Source organism: Chaetura pelagica, unplaced genomic scaffold (assembly GCF_000747805.2).
Source record: "Chaetura pelagica isolate M959 unplaced genomic scaffold, ChaPel_1.0 scaffold153, whole genome shotgun sequence".
Classification (NCBI taxonomy): Eukaryota; Metazoa; Chordata; class Aves; order Apodiformes; family Apodidae; genus Chaetura; species Chaetura pelagica.
The window spans coordinates 755,451-777,833 of NW_009952707.1; the positions used below are offsets into that span (position 1 = coordinate 755,451).

Here is a 22,383-nt window from a genome sequence, read left to right on the forward strand (position 1 = left end):
ATGATTATTTGAACTGATACATAATATAATGCCCATATAGTTAGCTCTAGGAAAACAGAACTACAGTATTATTTCTTTTAAAGGTAGAAATAGACCAGAAAAATTCCAGACTTTGCCATCTTAAGAAAAACAAATCCAAAGCCTCTCTAAATAAAAATCTTACCATCTAGCATTGTAAAAAACCTCCTAAACACACCTTTTGAAAAATTTCCAAAAAATAAAACATAAAGACAATCCACATAATGCACCTAAGATCTCAAATATTTCAACAGCAACTTCAAACACACCAAACAAAACATTATACTCCTCTCAATTTTACCTAGACTGAAGAAGATTGGCATGGACTATGGATACCAGTTCTCCCCAAGTACACCCAAATTCTCTGTCATCACAAATTTTGAATTAACAGAAAATGCTTAACTGGGACTTCTATTAACACGTCAGCCATTTGACACTGATAGTGCTTCAGTTTTATCACTACAAACATAATCATTGAGAGTACATGTGTGTTAGCTTTGTTTACTGTAAAACCTTCATTTACTTTTTTACTATGCTCAAAAACTCTCTTTCTACAGGTCATGTAATAGTAGGATATATAAAAAATAGTTATTTCTGAGTGTGGTTGTTTATTTTCATTTTTCTGAAAAGAGAAATTATATTCAGAGCAAGTCTTCCTTCACAACTTACCTTTGGTACTCGTTTTCTTGGTAAAGTTAAATTGATGTAATTATTGAAGATGAAGTTAGATGATTTTGCTGAACAAAGATCATTATTTTCTCCATTTTGCTTGTCACCAGCATCTGTTAAAAAAACCCCAACTGCTTAGGAAATTTATTAAGATCTCTTTTTTAAATGCTTTGACTAAGCCAGAATTTTCCAGTTGAATGCTGGTAGCAATTAGATGAAAGAAAACCAGGCAAACAGAAGTAAATACATAAAATACAGAGTGACTTTTTTAAAAAGGAAGAGAAACACACAGGAATTGACATGTTGAATGTATGTCTTCCTTACCAGACGATCACTCTAATGACCTGATACAGAAACTTCATGATGTCAAGCTGCAGTTATCCAGCTGCTCCTGTTCTCTGAAACCACCAAGGACCCACAAAACCCTGGTCTTCAATCAAGTTTTCCTTTCTTTTCTTTTTTAAGCAGAAGGTAACTATTGCAGACAGAAGCAGGCATGCTTGGATGCCAGAATGGCTCAGCTGGGAAAGGACTCTTGGCTCAAAAGCAGTGCTCATAAGCAGCCTGGATGAAGTGCTTCCCCTCCCCAAGCTTGCAAGAATTATGTGCAGCCTGGGTTCAGCTTACCTACTGCCCGCAGAGGTGTGCCCCTGAACAGTTCATAGAACTTGGAGAGGTACATGACCATGCTGAGCTTGTCGGGCTCCCCGGCTGACCCCACCTCCTTCCCTGTGGTCACAGGGGGGATCCCAAACTCCTGCTCAGCAACATCAAATGCCAGCTGGTTGTTTTTGACAACATCCTCTTCGTTCAGAGCATCAAAGTCACTGCAGAGACAACACACTGTATCAGTGGCAGTTTGCTCTCTGCTTCCCATGGGAGAGGTGCAGAACAGCGTGGGCATTTCACTGGGTCAGGGTGAACCTACACACAACTCCGAAGAGTCCCATAGAAATCCAGGATTTGACAGAAACATAATGTAAAAGCTATTTCACTGAACTAGATTTCAATGCAGTCCCATGAAAAAGGATTCCCTTATTTATGAAGAAATGCAATTCCTCCTTGGAAGTGCATGAAGCCCTTTTTCCTCTCCAAATACAGCTGTGCTACTACAGAGTTCACCTGTTAGCACTCAATATTTTAGCTTTGGTGAGTTCTATAAATCATCAATGCCATAAGTAGTAAATTTAGGGTAGCATTTTATTCAACTAAAATATTAGGTGTGCACACACAGAAAGGCACTACATCTCTTTTTAAGGTATTACACACCCAGTTTGAATGAGGACCACCTGTCCATGTCATAACTGGACTTAGCAAGTGCAGTGAAATGCATCACATGTTGGAACTGTGCTATCCATTCTCTAATTCATTTTCTGTGGGATCTAGTCTAAGACTCTGATCCCTTGAACAGCTTCCAAAAGTCATTATTAAAATAAACTTGTGAATAAATTACAAAGCTCCAGCAGACTAGGGTCTTTATCCTCATAGAGAATTTGATTTTGAACCCCCAAAGAATTTCCCTCTCTCCCCCCAGCCCACACACTCTGCCTATTTCTGGAGGCAGGGGGCTGCAGGCAGCCTTCCACCCCACCCTGCCCACAGCCCACAGGCAGACACCTCTCTCACCTCCCGGGCTTTCATCTGACCAAGTCCCTCAGCAGTCCCATTTAATAGAAAGAGACAAGAAGACCTGAACACAATGTTAATTAAACAGCAGGTGGTCTGTTAGCTCAGGAAGATAAATCTATCAGCTTTCTAGAGACAGCAGGGCTTAAGACATGCTTTCCACAGACAGCAAAGATCACTTTGCTTTTTAGACTCCCTCTCCTCCCATTATATCACAAAACCATCTATAATTCCCCCTTTTTTTTAAACTAACCCAAGGCAAAAAGACTATCTTATACTGACAATGTTAGCTCTTCCTCTAGCAAAGCTGTACAAACAAGCACCTTATTATTTCCACCTTACCACACCTCATAGAAGAGCTCAACCATTTCTTTCATTTATCCACAAAAGAGGGAGGCTGACAATAATTGTTTTGAGACTCCTAAATCTGTTTAGGAAGGCAGGAGAATGCATCTTCTGCATTATAGAGACTGGTGAGAGTACAGAAGAGTCACCCCACCATAGACCACATCAAGCAGGCCCAGCAAGCCAGTGCTTGCCATTGCCTGACACCTGTTACACCTGACCCTCTTGAATCTAACCAAGGAACCTTACAAAATACTCACACATAGGAACTTGTGTCTTGTAGGGTTAGGGCCCCAGAAACAGTGTCAAAAGTGAAATGCTGGCTTACATCCAATTCCTAGAGTAGTTAAATTTCAAGGGCCAGCCTCTGTTGCACAGCCCGCATGCAAGGGCACCGTGCTCTTCTGGGCAAAGAGCTGTGCAAAACCACCATCTCCTATGGCACCTCCATGGCCCAGTGTTCCCTTACATGACTGTTACAGCAACCAACACACTGTGGATGGTTCATTTAAGGCTCATCCAGGTATTTTTTGCAACTCGTGACAGTGCCATTATGACTGTGGTTTTAAACATACACTAAAAACCTGTCTCCAGGGACCTAGGAATGCAACTCTCACATTCTCCAAGCACTGTAATTTTTGTTTTAAATAGCCATGTGACTCCTACAAACGTGATTATAAGTCATAAGGTTCAAAGCCTTCCTAGCCCTTTGAAAGCATATGTATTTCATTTTAAATGGCATGCAAGGACATAGAGAAAACACAAAGTAAAACCAACTCCACCCTCCCCATCCCCCAAACCTGGCAATGGTGTGCACTTCCTTGCAAAAAACAGCAATAGCAGGGGACTTCAGAGTATCAGTGTTGTTCTATACTTTGGTAAATGCTTAACATACCCTACTCAACAAGATCTACAGATGCTACTTACATGAGGTCAGGTCTGAAGCGATGGATAATCGCACACAGAGCAAGGCCACTTTTCCAGGAGGTAGTCAGGTCTGTGACGTTAACATTACGATACCCTTCTGTCTGTTTCTGACACCAGGTCAAAAGCTTGTTAGGTCGAATATCTGACTCTGCAGTTACAGTGGGAAGCAAACATTTAAATGATGTTGTACGCTTAGAAGGCTCCAAAAACTAAGCCACAGCAAATATGAGATGTCACATACCATGTCTTGAGAGATTCACTGATCTTCTAATGGAGCTTACTCTTTCCAGAGAACATTGTTGTAACTCATTGGTAACATATAACTGCCTCACCTAGAAGTAAAAGCAAATGGCAGAGTAATGTTAGAACTGCTTGGAGAGAAAAAAAATGAGTTTTATTTCTAGGTTGTCTTTATCAACAGCTGGATCGAAATTAAAGAGTCTCCTGAAGATTTTTTTTTTTATGCCCTACCTGTGGCCCTATTTCTCCTGGACAAAGAATTAACTGTCATTTTACAAGCAAGCCTTTTAAGTACTGACCTGGTGAGGCCGAACACAGCTTGAGTTCAAGTTGGGGTATCTTGTTCCAGGGTCAATGGTATACTGGTCAAAGTTCTTGTTAATATTTTCAGGGGTAGTCTGAGGCAAGAGTCGATAAATGCTCTCTCTTATAGAGAAAAAAGATCCAAGAGATACCAATTAAAATAAATATTTCTTATAGAAAGAGGCTTTTGTTTTGTTTTTTTTCAGCTACCTGCACCTTATTTTGATTCTGCCAAGTGTTATGCACTAAATGCATAATGTATTCATCCTATTTCTTATCCCCCACTCGGGAGAAGGATGCTAGACAGAAAAAGGACAACAAAAAGACAGACTCAGAACTTATGTCCATGTTTTCCTGAGGCAGGAAGTAAGCAAGAAAAAGAAGAAGGGGGAAAAAAAAAAAAAAAAAAAAAAAAAAAAAAAAAAGAAATAAGATTACATCATTCAGTCATCTGGTTTTGCTTTAACCTCCGCCCAAGGAGCAACTTCTTTACCACATAACAGGACTAAATCCCGTCATTCTGCAATTCCTATAACCACCACAGCCTTTGCTATTATGCTGTTCAATTTTCCATTTGGGACTATGCTGTGTTTGAGTCATCCCACAGGCTTCTATCTTAAAACTTCTCAAAGTGCTGTACTTAGCAATGTTTCTACTTGCCTTACCACAACCATGACTAATTCTATTATCTCTCTGCCCCTGAAACAGGCTGGGCAGCTGTAGCGGAGCAGTTGCCATCAGGACCAAAGTCAGCAACTTCAACCATCAGACCACAGCAACACCAGGATTGCTGGTGTACTTAACAACAGATTTCATGCTCTGGTCAAAAAGATATTGCATAGAGAAGCTAATGATGCAGCATTATAGCAATTCTCCTTTGCCATATAGTCTTCAGCCTAAATAAAGAAGGCATCAAGGCTCCTAAGCTAAAATGCAGAGTTAAAGCCACAGATACCAGCTATGAAAGCTGTTGAAGTATTTATTTAGACTTGTTTCAGGAACAATCCCTTTTTTTTTCCTCAGTTAAAAAAACAAGTGCTGAGACAGTTGGCAGATTGCTGTTTTGACACAAGCTATCACTCTTAATTCTAGTAACTGGTGACTTAAATCAGTGATTTAAACCAATGTCATGCACATTGCTGGATCTCTGTATTAGTGTGCAGAAGTTCACAGAGCAGACTTCTGCTACTGTAAATTGTTCTGTGCCATTGCAGGCAAAAAGAATATTTCTCCTGCTACCATTCTGTGTTCCACTGCCTTCTATCAATACCACAACTCCATAAAACACTGAAAATGATGGAGAAGACAAAAGCAGCACTCACCGCTCAGCAAGGATTTCTAAGGGGGGTTTTCCTTGCGCCCAGCTCCGCACCATCCATGCAGTATCAAAAGCAGCTAGGAAGCCTCTTGCACAGCCAGTACCCATTGGCCAGAAGGGCTGTAAGAAGCATTTACAGTTTAAATCCTTGTATTTCTTAAGGTCTAATTACAAAAGTAACTTGTAAGGTGAATTTAGTCTAGGGTTTTATACTGTCTTAGAAAAGCCCAGAACAAGTTTAAATATAACATAACCAGCTCCTGGAGTTTTTTTATGTCTCTGTCCTCCAAGTCTTAGGTAATGAAAAAGACTGCTTGCCCTTCTTCATTTTCAACTTCTAAATTTAAAACACATTTTTTAACCTCAAAAGGTAAAAGCTGAGGAGGAAAAAAAAAAAAAAAAAAAAGACTCAATACTCAAGAATTAGTAAAGGAAAAAAGAGGAGGCAAAAAAAAGATGCCTTTCTTGGCATCTTCAAATTTTGCTTTGGACTGATCTTTTCAAACACTTCAGGCTGTCAGCATGAGTTTAAAAAAATAATTTATATATATAAATTGTAATACACTTTTCACTTCAGAAAGAGAACATATTAAGGCAAAGACACTGCAATAAAAACTTGGACCAAATTTTTCTGTGATGGAAGTCGGGGAACTTATGCCATGCACCCAAGCTGAGGACACAGAGCTCACAATTTTCAGACAGAAATACAACTTGCACAAAGCAAAACAGAATCCCAGCCAGAGATTGCCTGCCAAGTATTAGTTGCAACATAAAGAAAAAGGGAAAAAAGAAATCTATTCCAAAGAAGGTACCATTGTTTCAGGACATGGAAGAAAATAAAGTTTATTTTGGAGAACAGATTGGATGGCTGGATTGAAAAAAACAAAACAACAAAAAACCATGACGATTTGGAAGCCACTCCAAGATATACCTCAAGCAAGCTGTCTCCAACAAGTGCCACCAGGAGCTGATGTCTGTGCCTCTCTCTCACTAGTGCAGCATTTTCAGAAGCATACATGCAAGTAAAATCAAACATTGCTACATCTGGTTGCCCGTAGTGATTAATTGCAAAATCCAAGGAAGGCAGCTGGTAATTTGTTGCAAAGTCAGCAGCTTCTCTGGCGTAGGACAGCAAATTGCTCTGGTTCACATTTTCCCCACAGAGGAGCAACTCAGTATCGATATAGTCCTGCAAGGAGAGAGGCAGGTAGGGTTAGATACTCCACCTATCCTCTCTGGATCAGAAACTTGCAGTCTCATAGCATAAGTGGCAATGACACATCACACAATATAAAAAAAACAAGTGAGATTTCCTCCAAGAATTTAATAAACAAACATAGGTTACTGTGCTACCCCAAACAGGAGCTCCTGATGAATATTATTACTGAACAAGCAGCTTTATTTACAGAATATTATAGTGGTTCCCAGCTCCCTGGTTATGTGTTATTTTCATGACACTACTTCCCTCCCCTCAAAAGATGTCATCATCACTGCAATGCTTTTTTGCATGGGTTGTTTTCTGGTTGTTGTTGTTTTCCTCCCAGCGTGGTGAAGGACTCCGCCTGTACAGGTCATCCTGTGTAAAGCCAGTGATTATTAATAAGGCAGCTTCTATTTAAAGCTTAATCATGGTTGAGACCCCTAATCGCAGGGATGATACCACAGAACCGTTATTAACCCAGTTGTTACAGACATGCTGGGTTCACTTCCCCACTCAGACCCGAGTAGGTCAAGGGAACAGCTCTGACAGGCCGTGGGTGCTGCTCCTCTTCTCCAAACGCCCCACAGATCTCCTGGGACTGCACCCACCTACAGACCCCACCCCATCCACCCTAGGGCCCAACGCCTGCTCCCCTCACCCCACTGCTGGAGGCTGCTGCCCTTGCCTTCTGTCCCAGCTAGGCAGAGCCAGCTGCAATCCCCTGGGAGCCCCTCTCCCCCAGAAGTGCAGGAAACACTGGCACTGAGCTAAGCAGTCTCATCAGAAAGCCAAGAAGCCTTCTGAAAGCTCCCCTCAAGTACTTCCTTCGGGAAATCATACTCGACTCTTTTGGCTTTGTCTTCCTTTGCAAGAAAAATTGACCTCTCTTGGGTTTCCAGGAAGAGAAATTTAAATGGTGCCAAAACACTTTCTAGAAACAAAAGAAAATAAATCCTCACATGGTACAGAAGAAAGGGGGGAAAAAAAAGAAAGAAAAAAAAATAAGAAAAAAAAAGGAAAAAAAAAGAAGAAAAAAAGTCCTCAAAGTTCAAAGCACCTCTGAAAGTTCAGGTCATCATGTTTATGGCCTCCTTCTATCATGTTTTACCCAGTTTAGAGAAAGGGGTGGGTTTTAACACTTCCTCATTTGCCTCATAAAACTGGACATAGCTGGGCTCAGTTCACCTTTAAATACATGAGGTTTTTCTTTTTTGCTGTGATGACCACACCGTGTATTTCCAAGGTGACTCAAGATCCTATTTCAGCCAGTTTCAGAACTGACAAATGTAGGAAGTACTGTTTTCACTTCTCTACAGAAACTTTGTGCTGACTGGAGGGAAAAGGAAACAAACAAAATAGTCAGAGTAAGATCTAAGTGACCTGAGCTTAATGAAGTGATCTAGTAAGTCTATAAACACCCTCTATTAACAGGCAACAATATTTATGCAGACATTCACACTTATCCCAAGCCAAGTAAATAAGACAGAGTTTTATCTAGCATTTTTACATACATTAATAATCACTCCTTTGTCCAGAAGACTCTGTTTTTTTGCTGTCATCACAAAATAATGAGTGCTATCTTTATAGTAAACAATATTCTCCAGGTCAATTCCTGAAAAAAAGATAATATATGAAATACAGCACATTATCTGTCATTTACTAACAACATGTGAGTGATCCCCACAAATGTCTTTCCTTCTTGGATACATTAACTTGTCTATATGGGATGAAGCACTAGTGGACAAGATGCTCTAAAACAAAACAAAACAAATATAGAGAGGAGATCAGCCTCACCTCACAATGGTTTGTCTCAGTAAAATTTAAAGTTATTTAGCACCGTTTTAAGGAATAGCCAGTTAGCTACAGCATTAACAATCTTCACAAGTAGAAAAGAAGACCCAAGGGAACAAAGTGCTTTTTAGGTTGCTAGGCCTCTGGCATTCGGTCTACCAGGAGTTCTGGGTTTAACAACAACAGCAGCAGAAATAAAAATGTGTAAAATCAAGAACAGAATTGCTTGTACTGAGAGTGGATGCAACTATTCTGGAACCCCTTTTCATACTGGTGATTTCATAGTTTATATTTTAAGTATTTAAGGCAGATTCCTGTCCAGTTCTTTTTAGTTTATCAGATATACACATCAAAGAGCAAGAATAAACTCCTCCCAGAGGGGCAGAGCCTTCTTCACAGGACTTAAGCTGTTCAGTATGTGAACGGATACAAACAAACTATGTCTTGAGGGAAATGTCTAGGCACTGAAAATGCTCTTCTATATTTGTTCAACATAGCAGACATTTTTACAGTTCAAAAAAATTTAAACATTAAAACTAGCCATGATGTGGCAACGCCCAGGCTAAAAGAAAATCCCACTGTACCATAAATGGACACCTCCATCTGCAAGAGTGTGACATCAACAGTACTTTAACACTTTGTGGGTTTTTTATACAATATATTGAAATTGCTGTTAATGGGAATAGGAGGGTGGCCTGGCAGGTCAAGAGTTCTGCTACCACTTCTTGAATTTGGTTGTGGAAAGAAATGGGGATGCACCTACCTGTTTCCTCCTTAAGGTCCTGGAAGAACTTCTGATTGAAGATGAAAGCAACACCACTAATTTCTTCTACCTTGGCTTCTGCAGTTGTATTTCTGTTTATAAAATTGGCAGTGATGGCTATAGCCAGTTTCCCACGAAACTCTTTCCTCCTGAAGCCTGGTAAGCAAAGAAAAGAATTGAATACACAGGGAACTTCACATTGGACTTTCAGGGAGGATCAGCTCAAGGCAGCTTGGCCTCTTCCCTATGTCTAGTCTTACACTCCAACAAACAACACACCATCAGCAGATTCTGTCATTGCTCCAAATTTCCCTTGAATGCAAGGAGTCTTTTCCCTTCACTCCCAGCTGCAAAGCTGGAGCTGTACTTCATCTGAATAGGTCTGAAGGGGAACTATAGGAAGAGGTTGAACATAGGAAGAAGTAGTTAAGGACAAATGATGACTTAGGAAAAGCAGACTGGAAATGTAGCAGAGCAAATTTAATGGAGGGAAATATTTTTAACACTTTAAATAGAAATTAAGACTTCTGTTATATAGATGGTGAACAGCTTATGAAAAAACACACATGAGATCAGCAGTCAAAAGCAGCAGAGAAAGATATGAAAAACTGCAACCTCTATAACCATGTTTAGCCCCATACAACCCAGCTAATGAGGTGTTCCAGTGATACTAGCGGTTGAAAAAGAGTGAGTGGCTTAATTGCAATATTTCCAAGGTGAGACTCAGTGCAAAGTTACTTGCTCTCACTCCGTTATATTTTTCTCCTTTCACAAAAGAAGCCCACTCAGCCACAATCTTGCAATTGCACATTTCATTTTTTCCCCTCTGTATATTTCCCTTATCAGTAAGTAAATTCTAAGGTAGGACAGAGTGTCCTTAGGATATTTTTAGCCAACTGCAGATGATTTTTCAGAGAACACATGTCTTTCCTAGGAAGAAATAAATCAGCAATAAATTTTTGTCTCTGTGCTTCTCAATATGCTCTCATTATTGAATCGGAACAGATTTAGTATTTTAATACCAGCTTCTGTATACAACCAATCTTCAGTGCACCAAATATTCCCTTAGATCTTGGTACTGCAATAACAACTTCTCAACAGAGTCTGCGGCTGAGGTAAGAAGAATTTCATTTTGTTGACCTCTGACTAATAAAAGAGTCTTTTATGGGGGATAACTGGACAGTAGTGTGAAGAAATTTCTAATAGAGCACTGCAAGAATTAACTCCAAGCATAGTGTGGTTGGCAGATATAAGAATAAGCAAACTATGAAGCTAATAAAGAAAACTAAAAAATGTACTATTGAATTGAAACTAACATTGACATAATTGAAGTTACAAGGGGAATCTGTAATTAACAGGCTGTTCATGTGATACAGGAGCAGCTTAGCTAGTGCCTCTCTAAGAAAGACAGCGCAGGTGGTCTGAATTCTCTCAGCAGTAACTCAAGTTCATTTTCCCACTCTCACCTCCAGCTCAGTTGTACTTATTATGTTTGGATACTGTTTCCACAATAAGTGCTTCTGAAGTTAAATCACTTATGTGAAAAAGCAAAACCTCTCATGCCTTCATTAAATACCTGGCAGTCACGTTTTGGTCATTAGTTCAAATATACAGTGCCAATTTACAGCACAATAGCAAAGACTACAATTCCAGATAGGTATCTTGTCAGCCTCCTCAAAGTCAAATCATCATATAATTACTTAACCTTGAAGCAAGCCCAATGTCATCATGATGCATTTTGTAGGCAATGCAGATGCACAGTGCTGAGAATCAGCAATGACATTCAATGTCTTTATTTTGAGCTACATCTTAACAACAACAGTGAAAGATACCAGATAAAAATAGTTTCCACACAGATGTCAGTGGATTAAAAGGTAGCCTGTTAGTGTTCTCTTCTTTCAGGCTTTTCAAAATACCCTAAAGACCATTAATAAGACTAAAAGCCCACATTCACCTACCTTCTAATGTGTTCCTGCGGCCATCTGCACCAATAATAACATCAAATTCATACTCTGACAAAGGGTGATCCATGGGAAGAAATTCAGCCCTCCAACCTATCTCTAAAAACACAAAGAGTAATATTTATTCATTCTTCAGTAATACAATGGAGAAATTATTTCAGAGTCTGAAGAAAGGGCATTAAGATAAATGGTGTATTTCTCATTCACACAGAGCTGTACTCTGTCTAATTGAGGGAAGCTGAAAGCTACTTCAGGCTATATTAGCAAGGTGTCAAGCTCATGAACTGACAACAAAAAAACAATGGAAGCCCTCATTTGGATCACCTACTACACTCAACGTCTCAGATCCACATCACAAGAACATGCTTATGCACTTTATTCTCACAGAAAAAGCCCCACAGTGACCTTATCAGGACTGTACATACATGTGGTTACAGAAAGGAAAGGCTGAGTATTAATAAGAGAAACATAGTCAGTACTTTTTAATCTTCTCAATATAAATGAAAGAGAAGCATACTCACAAATTTAATCCCTGCACCAACACAAAACTGAAAATTTTTGTTTTGTCCATATTTAATAATATATGCTTTAACCACTTAAAACAATACATTTATTCTACTGTCACTATGTGACCATTTAAAGAGACAGCACAGTATGTTAACTGAAGTAAAAATTCAAAATATCCCATTGCTACTACACCCTAAATACTAATCTTTTAAAAAAGGAAAAAATTGATAGATTTATCCTTTTTTTTTTTTCTTTAATCTTGCATAAGATGGCTGATAAGACTCTGTGCCAGTGGGAATGATACCAAATCTGAAAGCAAAATTAGGCGCAGAGAGCTTAATTCCACCTCCATATTTGTATTATTTTTGCGAGAAGATACCAAAAAGCCACATCAGACTCCCTACAAAGCCTCAAACACATGCCAGAAAGCACAGGGCAAAACCTTAACTTTTCAGGCTTATCAGTGCTCTGTCACAATGATACTTATCACAGGTATGAGTGCATATAGCAAACTCAGCTTAATAAGAAAGGGAAAAGATTCCCATTTCTTTAAACAGAATTCAGCTACCTTGAATTATTTCACATATAAGGCCTGACATAAAAAAGAAGCTACTGTGTACAGAACCACATTATGAGAAACAATACTTTGGTTTTCTTGATCTTCGGGAGGTTCCAAGACTTTCACAAATTCGAGATTCACATGGATTTCAACTCCTAGGAGGAGTGCAACTTTAAAGAGGATAAGTTGAAGTTGTCGAATACCTGTAGACAGCAAGTAACAAAGATGTATTTAGTATGTGAGTAATCACAGCTGCTACTAGCATGTCAGCCAACTGATACCCATTGCTTGGAGCTTCTTTTAGAGCTCTCCTTTTTAATTATATTTAAAGGATCTGCTAACCAATAGGGTGGCCATTTTAAGACTGAAAATTTTACAGTATATTTCCCTGTAAAATATCCCATTTTTCATATCTTCTCATCAAATTAGAGGGTTGTGTCTACCTTCAACATACTAGAATGAATATCAATATTATTGATACTTTGTAATAAAAACCTATTGTTTAACAAACCCAGACTAACAAAAAAGCTGCTCCATAAGACTGACATGTCCTCAACTGCCATTTTGTTTAAATAAGACAGATTTTTTCTCTATGTGTGCATGTGCACACACTTGTGCATTTTTAAGGCAGATGAACTTTCTGTCCAATCAAGAACATCTCAAATTATTTTCTGACCTCAATATACCTCTTATCTCAATAGTGCCCACACCTTCAGATACTTACTGATGTGATCAATAGATCCTGCACAGAATTTTCCATAAAATTTCTTTGCTCCCAGTCCCCGGAGGTCATGGATTGTAAATGGCCAGAGATGCAACACATTGTTTCTTGAAAAAGTGTCCCGCTTTTCCACGACGACGACTTTGGCTCCCAGGAAGGCAAGTTCAATGGCAGTTCGCAAGCCACATGGGCCACCTCCAATAATTAAACACTAGCAGAGGTAAAGAAAGAGCCTGACATAGGGTTTCATATTGACTTCCACATAGTTTATAACTTTCTCTATTGGTACGAATTCGTATCCAACTGGACTTAAGCTACTGAGAGCTTTTTACATAATCTGTTTAAATCAGAGAACATCCAACTTTTGTTCACATGTGGTGTTCAGTCAGTTTACACAGAGGATAAACTGTACTTCATGTAGATATAAAAGAATCTGATTAAAACATCTAACAGAGGAAACAGCAAAAGCCAAATGCTTCTGAGCATCTGCTTGTACATTTCTAACACCCACATTTAGTGTTTCAGAAGTGCTTGTAGTAAACAGAATTACAGCTACATAAAAGGGAGGGAAGAGGAAGTAAGTGGTTTTGGTGCAGGCTTTTTTGTTTTAAAGAGGAAATTAGTATACGTTTGCTAGACTTATTAGACAGACCTATGATAAACCTATAGTGTTACAGTATTACTCTCTCTTCCAAGTAAGGGCCTATCCTGAACATAACAGGATACTGCTGTAAAGAAGAGAGGTCAAGAGAAGTCAGCAGAGTTGTCCTGCTTCACCAGAGCCAGGGGACTCGGCCTGTCCCATTCTGTTTCACCCAGTCAGTGGTCAACCCTCTCACTCTCAGGAAGATCACACTGTAACAGCTTCAACCGAAATTTAGGCACCCTCAGAAGAACCACTTAAATTATTATATAGAATTCTTGCCCAAAGTCTGTGAAAACTTAAAGCTGTCAGCTAAACTAACAATCACAGGATCTCCAGAAAATGAACTAATTAACACCCACACATACCTAATGCTTACATTTTCATGACTGGTAACTAAAACCTGACTAGAAACAGTCCTATAGCTGGACAATATGGTTGTTCCACAAAAAAACCCCTGCCCCCCAGGCCTCACAAACCCATGCCAGCAGTTCCAGCAGAGGGCTGGGCAGGGAGGGCCGAGGTGGGCCTGAGCAGAAGGGTGAGCTCTGGCTGCCAGGCCAAGCCACACTGCAAACCCAACCCGTTATCTCACCGGCCAGACACGTTCCTGCGCGCCCGGCACACGCAGCCAGACAGTGATCACAGTTTCAAAGCAAGCACAGACTGTATATCTGGAGGCTCATTGGGTAGGACTCTGGTTCCCATTACATTTCAATTCCACCAAATAGAGACATTTATTTATTTTGCTTTGTTGGTCGTTTGTTCTCAAATTTAATGACTTCAGTAAAAATTATCCGGTGCTGAGTTTGTCCATGACTTCTGCCAAATTCAATCATAAAAGAGCAAAATTTTTTAAAAACTTAATAAATATTTCAAATAAATTCCCACTGAAGGAAGATCTCCCATGCTTTTGCTTGATGGGAGTGTTTTGTTAACTAGAGATATTTAAATAAGTTAGGTGGTTGCATTAGCCTCTTGGCTTTCTTACTCCTAAAAGAACGTATTTAATTCACAATTTCACAAGAACACTCCTCACTGCATGCTAAATATTAAGAAAACATCAGCAGTTGTAATTATATAAAGGAAGAAAATGGAGTGCAGATGTTATCCCGACCAAAGAGGATCACTGATGGAGTCTGGGTCAGCTCTTTTCTGCACATGCTTCTTGTGATTAATATGGGAACTCTGACCTCTGACAAGTAAGCGATGGCCTTCACAGCTACAGTTTTCCAGTAACGTTTAGCAAGCAGTTTGAAACATTTCACAAATAAAGACCATAGATGTTTTGATAAGGTGGGGTTGTTGTTCTGTGTTTTTTTGCTAACAAACTGTACTATATATAGAAAAAATGCAACATAAAAAAAAAGGCAGTCTTTTGAGATTCATAGTGGATCCTGCCAAGAAATAAAACCCACACAGAAAACACTAAGTTCCTTCTGATGTTCCACAGCACAGTATATTAGAATTTTAAGGAGGATTCTGCCCTCTCCCCTCCTCCTTTCACCATTGACAAAATATCTTTCTAATTGCCTTGAGGGACTGTGAAAACTGGTTGTGTATTTGCTATAACCCATGGATACCTTCCATACATGTATTTATCTATGTCTCAGAATATGCTCTAATTTATTAAGGACACTTTCTAATGGTGTAGAATTTACTCTTGCACTCTGGTTTTTTTTTCTCTTAAACTTTTGGGGTCAAAACCATCACAAGATCCATGAAAAGGTAATTTCTACTGTGCTTATGTTCCTACCTTTATTGTAAGGAAAGAGACCATACTACTGTCCTGTCCCTCCTCTCCCCAGCTCTCTGCTTGCAAGCAAAGTCACAGGACAAACCTTGTAGTCAGCCTAGACCAAACCTTGGATGGCTTCCTCTTTTCACCTCATGTTACTCTAGCTGGCTCATCAGGGGCTGCTTTTGAAATTAATTTCTTGGAATTTAACATAGATCACAACAACTGACATCACATCAGGAAGTCTTGAACGATCAATACTTAAATCTAACAAACAGGGTTGGACAACTGCCAGTTTCTTGATATCTACATCTCAGTTCACAGCTCAAATGTTTGTTAATGGTGCCAGATCATCTCCTAAAAAGGCAAAGGGTAACTTGACTTTCCAAAGCATCATCTGCAAATTAATCAAAGTCACAGTTGTTGAAAAGGACTGACAAGGAGCTTTTGCCTACTTCTTGTTCAGGCTGGAAATGAAGAGAGAAAGACTTGTATAGACTGCAGCTTTTCCAAGAATGAGATCATGACTAGAGTTCTGTAACCTGTCTGAAGAATCAGTATCATGCTGGATGTGGTATTCTGTTCTAGTACTAACAGCATACTATGTTAGTGCAAGATAGCAATACTGAGAGAATATATTTTTCTCAGTGAAAACTGAGAAGCAGATTTTCTGCCTGAAAATGTATGTAAATACTTCTGTCAAATGAGAAGCTTCACTGCTCAACAAGAGCACCAATGTTAAAAGACAGAAGCAGGCAAAAGTACAGAAAGAATAAAAGAGGGGGGAGAAAACACCGTTATGCATTCATGTGGGAGATGAAAGCAGATGATTTTGAAATGACACATTTCCTCCTTTATCCTTTATGAAAATAATTCACCTTTGCACACATTTAATCTAAAAATCTTATAAACGCTTACAATACTGAGCAAGTGTCCTCTAGAAGAGGATATGCACACACTGAGGAAGAGCCACAACAAGGACTCCAATCTGTCCCTGATCACAGCCCAGCGCTGTACTGGACAGTTTGCCCATTAACACTAACTCCTACAGGTAATGGTCAGCACCACTACTTTTCAGGAGGGTTCAATGTGAACTAAATTGACCTACTCTTCCTGCAAATATCCTGGATATGAATGATACTAATTACTGATTACAATAAATGTGACAATGAAAACTTTACACTTACAATATATATTATCATAAGTAAATGCACATGCTGGTTTGAGTTAAACTCCTGTAAGAGTATTTTTAGAATACCAGTTATAAAACTCCCACTGAAGAGGATTTATGCAAGTTCACAGGCCAGTAATACCTTCCTATTAACAAAATTAGCACTCTTTCAGTTTAAAATTATAAATATCAAGTAAAACATAGAAATATTTGTACTTAAAAATAAAACACTAATAAGCCCATGCATATTTTATAAAAGCTGAGTACTTAAGCTAGTGAGGAAATATTATGTTTCTACAGTACTGTTAAAAAGTACTGTACTTTTCCCTAAAATATAAGAGTTTCTCTATAAAACTTGTCCCACACTATAACCAAGCACACTCTACTCATTGCACTATTTATCTTCAGAGTGAAATAGAGCAGAAACTTCATGTATTTTTTGTCCCAGTACAATTAAAAGATACCAGAAAGTTTCACTTGCAATAATATAAACATACACAGCATTTGGTAAGTCTCATAAGCTTAAATCTACTCAAAGGTTTCTCTGACTGTAAGAGATGCTATTTTATCTCTATTAATGTGTTTTAAGTATGGCAGTCCTTGAAAATTTCCAGAAAATGTTTCCACACTGAATAAAGAGCACTTAGTGCTGAGATAAATGGCAGTACAAGTTCCCACTCCAAAAGAAGAATGACATTTGTGCCAGGCACAGGTTTTCATTATGACCTCCTGGATATATTATACAAATATATGACTTAGGAGGGGAGGAAAGGGAGAGGGGATGCAAAGTAGGGTCCTCTTGCAATCCCTTCTGTCCCCCACTATTAAATATGCAGCCTGTGAATCCAGGCACCCATATTCCATCCTGGAAAAATCATATGCAGTTTAACAGGTGAGAATTTTCAGAACACCTCCATTGGTTTTCACACAGTAAAGTATCTTACGGAAACAACGTTTTGAGAGAAAGGAGGGAGACAGCAAGAACACCAGCACTACACTTAACAAAAAACCAAAGTAACGCTCCACAATGACTCAGTTACAAAAATCTTGTCCGCTGTAATAATTTAAAGGCAGAATCTACTAATTTACCTTGAAAAAAAATGGATGAAAACTCAGCTCTCAATATTTACATGCTCACAGTCAAGGAATCTACCAGTTGGTAGTAACATGTGGGTGGGGGCTGCAGCCAAACACCATCTCTTTGTGCAGTTAATAATAGACGAATCCTGTCTAGCTCAATGTGTTACACTGTTAGCAGCTAACCCTAAATCCCTCACTCTTCTCCTGTCCAAGGTACACAATAACTAAATTAGTGCTGGAAAATAAGTGTGTTCCTTTATGGTCCACTCCCCCATATGTTCTTGGGATGAAGACAGAAACTACAGTCACTTCAGGAATTCAAGATTTTCTCATTTCTGCCTTTCATTTGTTTTGGAAGTGAAAAAGAGGATATTAATTTTAGACTCCAGCTCAACAGCAACTGGTTAGACAGACACATTCTCTGTTGTCTTAAGGCACAACAAATCAAAAGCACCACTTTCACTCTTCCATGGAAATGCATACATATACCAGTGAAAAAAAACAAACAACAAGCAACAATGGAAACCATCTGCCTAATTTAGTTAACTTCCTTTAGTTTATATATAATGTTTACCCAAATCACCAATTGGAAATAAAAACCTACAGGACTGGATCATGCCGTTAGAAACAAACACCAAGGTGTGGCTTTCCCCATGCACCTCCAAGTTGCTGCCTGGTGTTGAAAGTGCCCCCAGTAGCTGAGGGCCTCAGCTCTGGCTGTGTCCAGACAGCCTGCAGGACATGGAGGGACAGAATGCTTTGCCTTTCTGAGGCAAAGCCACTTCCATTGTTTGCTCTCAGCTTCAGGTGCATTCATTGTCAGTCACCACATCTGGGTTTGCACACATCAGCCCTGGCCTTTGTAAAATAACCAAAGTGACAGGGGTGCACCAAGGATTAATTTGACTGACTCCACAGGATTACATCCCACATGGATTTTAGTGTTTATTGATGATAAAACTAAATGTGATGCAACACAAGATAGGCAAGAAATGTAACGAAACAACACATTTTCTGGATCAGCAATGACTGTTTCCCTGGCAAGGCTCCAAAGAGAAACAGCTGCATAAGCAGCTAAGGCAGTCAGCTACCAGAAGCTGTGGCAGGAAGTTCTCCCCACCACAATGCTTCACACTTCATCCCCTTTACTAGACATGAAAATGTTTCTGGCAAAAACAGTGCTGCTCAGCAGGACATGCTTGACTTATTGACTTACAGTTCATCTCACATTTGCAGTCTCAGATTTTATCACATAAATAAATTGACAGCCATTGAATACAACACTGCAGTCAGATGCACCCTGAATCCACTGCGTAGCTAATCCTGTTTTTAAAGTTTGAAACATTATCCTTGAAGTCACTGAAAAATAAAATTCTATATGCAACTTCAGACAACATTAAAAATGTTGAGATCTAAAGATATATTTAAAATAGAAAACAACCCTAGGGAAAAGAAAAAAAGGTTAAGCTCACAATAGGTGTGACATGTTTTGTCAATCTAAGGTGCAAGTCTTATCTTGCTACAACTCTGGTCTACCAAAGCACCTCAATATATGGCTGCTCCCCTAAACTCAACAACCCTATTCAGGTACTGGCTGCTTCTCTAGATGAAGGCCCTCATACCAAGTGCTTGTCATTTACTTTTCTACAAACCAGCCCAGACACTGGCACCAATGAAGGACGTGTCACTATAAAGCAGCCTGGTCATCAGACACACTAGAGCTACACAAATAAAGGGCTCTCTGGTCAATAACATGCCTGCATTGCATGAGATGCTTCTACTCATTGCCTGGCTTGTTGAACCCAGCCATACCCATACAACTGATTTTGCTATAAGACAACAGAATATGGCCCTGTCAAGAACAGCAATGATAACTGTAGCTAAATATGACAGTGATTTGAAAAGTGTCCACTTGACTACATACATATATAGAAAAAGGACAGTGCCAACCTAAACCAAGATTTCTTCTCTTTGTTTTGAGAAAGAAGAGGGCTACCAAAATATATACCTACATTTTCTGTGGTTAATGTATCTACATGCAAACATTACAAGAGGAAAAACATAATTTTTCCATTAAATGACAGAGGAGGAAGAGATATGGGAGCTAATCAAGTAATCTTTAAAAGCATATTTTTCTCTATTATGCTATGTTTTTTGAGCTTCTTATAAAATTTGTAAAGTTAAATGTGTTTCTTTTGGCAGAAGTAATATTCAGTTAAGTGTATTTTAATGAGAGATCCCAACTCTCCAAAGGGTGATGTGAGCACAGTTAAATGCACTTCAGACAGATCCAAAAATCTACCTTGAAATATTATTATTAAGACAAGCTGTATTTTGCTGAACAGACAAGTTTGGGAAGTGAACACCACATAAATACCACTGTTGGGGAAGCTCAAAGGCAGCTGGGAGCAGTGAGGCTCATGTACCCCTAATTGCCACCAACCACAGCAACAAAACCTGGTGCAGGAAGCTCAGCGTGATGAGACCATTTCTGCTTTCCATCCCATCACTGTTTTACCCTTTGTACCCTCAGCTGAGCAGCTCAAAAACAGGAGGTTTTGCCATCTCCTGCCAAAATCCCCGTATCAGCAATTGGCAAAAGTGGATGCATGGCTATTTTTCTTCTTAAAAGACTGTAAGGTGAATTTGAAGCTACCTCATCTAGGCTGACTTATCATAGAATCATAGAATCTTAGGGGCTGGAAGGGACCTTGAAAGATCATCTAGTCCAACCCCCCTGCCAGAGCAGGGTCACCTAGAGTACATCACACAGGAACTCATCCAGGTGGGTTTTGAATGTGTCCAGTGAAGGAGACTCCACAACCTCCCTGGGCAGTCTGTTCCAGTGCTCTGTCACTCTTACAGTAAAAAAATTTTTTTTGATATTCACCTTGAACCTCCTATGCTCCAATTTGCACCCATTACCCCTTGTCCTATCACTGGTCATCACTGAGAAAAGCCTAACTCCATCTCCCTGACACTCACCCCTTACATATTTGTAAACATTGATGAGGTCACCCCTCAGTCTCCTTTTCTCCAAGCTAAAGAGACCCAGCTCCCTCAGCCTTTCCTCATAAGGGAGATGTTCCACTCCCTTAATCATCTTTGTAGCTCTGCGCTGGACTCTGAGCAGTTCCCTGTCCTTCTTGAACTGAGGGGCCCAGAATTGGACACAATACTCCAGATGTGGCCTCACCAATGCAGAATAGAGGGGGAGGAGAACCTCTCTTGACCTACTAACCACACCCTTTCTAATGCACCCAAGACTTAGGACAGAGCTCTTTCCCCAGCATTTGTACCCTGCAGTCGCTGCACTCACAGCTGGACACAGCACAATCCAGGGATCAGAGGATCTCTCTTCATTGCCCGCCTGTTTCATTTGGTCAAAATGCCAGAAGTGAAACTTTAGTACATTTATTGCATTCATTTGGCTCATCTTTACTGGGATTTTTTTCTCTTTTTTGGAAGATAAGCTTCTGCATGGAAAAAAAACCCAAACGTGTCTTCATTTTTCCTGGATGAATCTGGACACACTTATCCATCCATCCTGTCTTTCAGATATATGGTCTAATATTAGATTTGCATATAAAAACCTTTCCATAGTTTGAAATTAAAACAATGGTATGAAAGACATTTGAAACTTATAGTCTGCTATGCACCACATTAAAGAAAGGCTATATGGACTCTATGAGCTAGAAGTTCAAGAGTTCCTTTGTTGATGCACCAAAGCTGTCAAGACTTTGCTATTTGGAGCTTCCCTGAAGAGCTCTCTCAGGCAGCACTGGTCATGTTTAAGTATGTTTATTTGATTACAGAGCTTTTATAATAATTAAAAAAAAATAATAATAAAAAATAGCAATTGGTAGACATAATAATGAAAAGTATCTCTAGAAGCTTTCAGCTCCTCTGCATCACAGCTCCAGTTATCTGAAGAAAACCTCACATCACCTGACAAGAAATGTGAACTAAAACCTTTTTTTAATAAACCAATTATTCACCAGAAATCAGACAAGCTGTTTTATCAAAAAATCTCCTCAAATAAAGCACAAAATAAATCTGCTACCATCCTTTGGAATTAAGACCATATTTGCTCTTTTCTTACCTTTCACTGTAATCAAAACAGGGAAAAAACCCAGCACACCCAAAACCAGAAAAGATTACTTGCTTTTCTTTTTTTTGGCCAGTTGCTTCAACAATCAAAATGAAAACAAGATAAACCTTGCAGAAAGAATGTTGCCTGACTATCCCAGTCATTAATATGGTTGGCAGCATTTAAGTACCTTGCCTTTTCTTGTAGGCTTGCATCTGTCACACTGAGATAATGCTTTAAAGCTTTCCTTAGAAACTTAGCAAAGAAACACAAAACAAAACAGTTCATCTGGAAACAACAAACTGCTGAACAGAGATGAAGAAATGAAGGCACCAAGAGCCTCTGCACCCCCAAGCACAGCAGAGACTATACAGAGACCAAGCCTCAAGTCCTGGGAGCCTTGCAAGTAGTTACACTCTGAGATGGTGACTGCAAGAAAACAATCCATTTTCTATATGGTTTCAGGGTCAGGGGCTGACCAGCCAGAGAGGACTTGTCTACAGAACAGAAGGAAAGGATTTCTCATGTTTTATTGTATCCAAAGCATGCAGACAAGTTGGTCAACAACTATGGCTTTATAACAGGAAGAAGTTGGTAATATGCTTTAAAAAAAAAATAAATAAAAAAAAATAGCACTGTTGCTACATCCTTGTCTGTCTATAGAGATAAAATACTACACTAAACCTAAAATTTTAAACTAGACAATTAAAAC

The 22,383-nt window shown here is 39.3% G+C and overlaps 1 protein-coding gene across 1 annotated transcript in view; it reads right to left on the reverse strand.

The window, feature by feature from the left end:
• Nucleotides 1-22,383, reverse strand: part of MICAL2 (microtubule associated monooxygenase, calponin and LIM domain containing 2) — a 55,954-nt gene that overhangs the window by 22,445 nt on the left and 11,126 nt on the right. Inside the window, exons 2-13 of the mRNA XM_009994264.1 lie at nt 12,953-13,160; nt 12,315-12,431; nt 11,160-11,261; nt 9,202-9,357; nt 8,159-8,259; nt 6,378-6,635; nt 5,451-5,566; nt 4,125-4,251; nt 3,827-3,917; nt 3,586-3,733; nt 1,315-1,514; nt 688-800 (exon numbers count right to left, since the gene is read on the reverse strand). Of these exons, the coding sequence (XP_009992566.1) occupies nt 688-800; nt 1,315-1,514; nt 3,586-3,733; nt 3,827-3,917; nt 4,125-4,251; nt 5,451-5,566; nt 6,378-6,635; nt 8,159-8,259; nt 9,202-9,357; nt 11,160-11,261; nt 12,315-12,431; nt 12,953-13,160 (1,737 nt within the window). The remainder of the gene's footprint in view (nt 1-687; nt 801-1,314; nt 1,515-3,585; nt 3,734-3,826; nt 3,918-4,124; nt 4,252-5,450; nt 5,567-6,377; nt 6,636-8,158; nt 8,260-9,201; nt 9,358-11,159; nt 11,262-12,314; nt 12,432-12,952; nt 13,161-22,383) is intronic.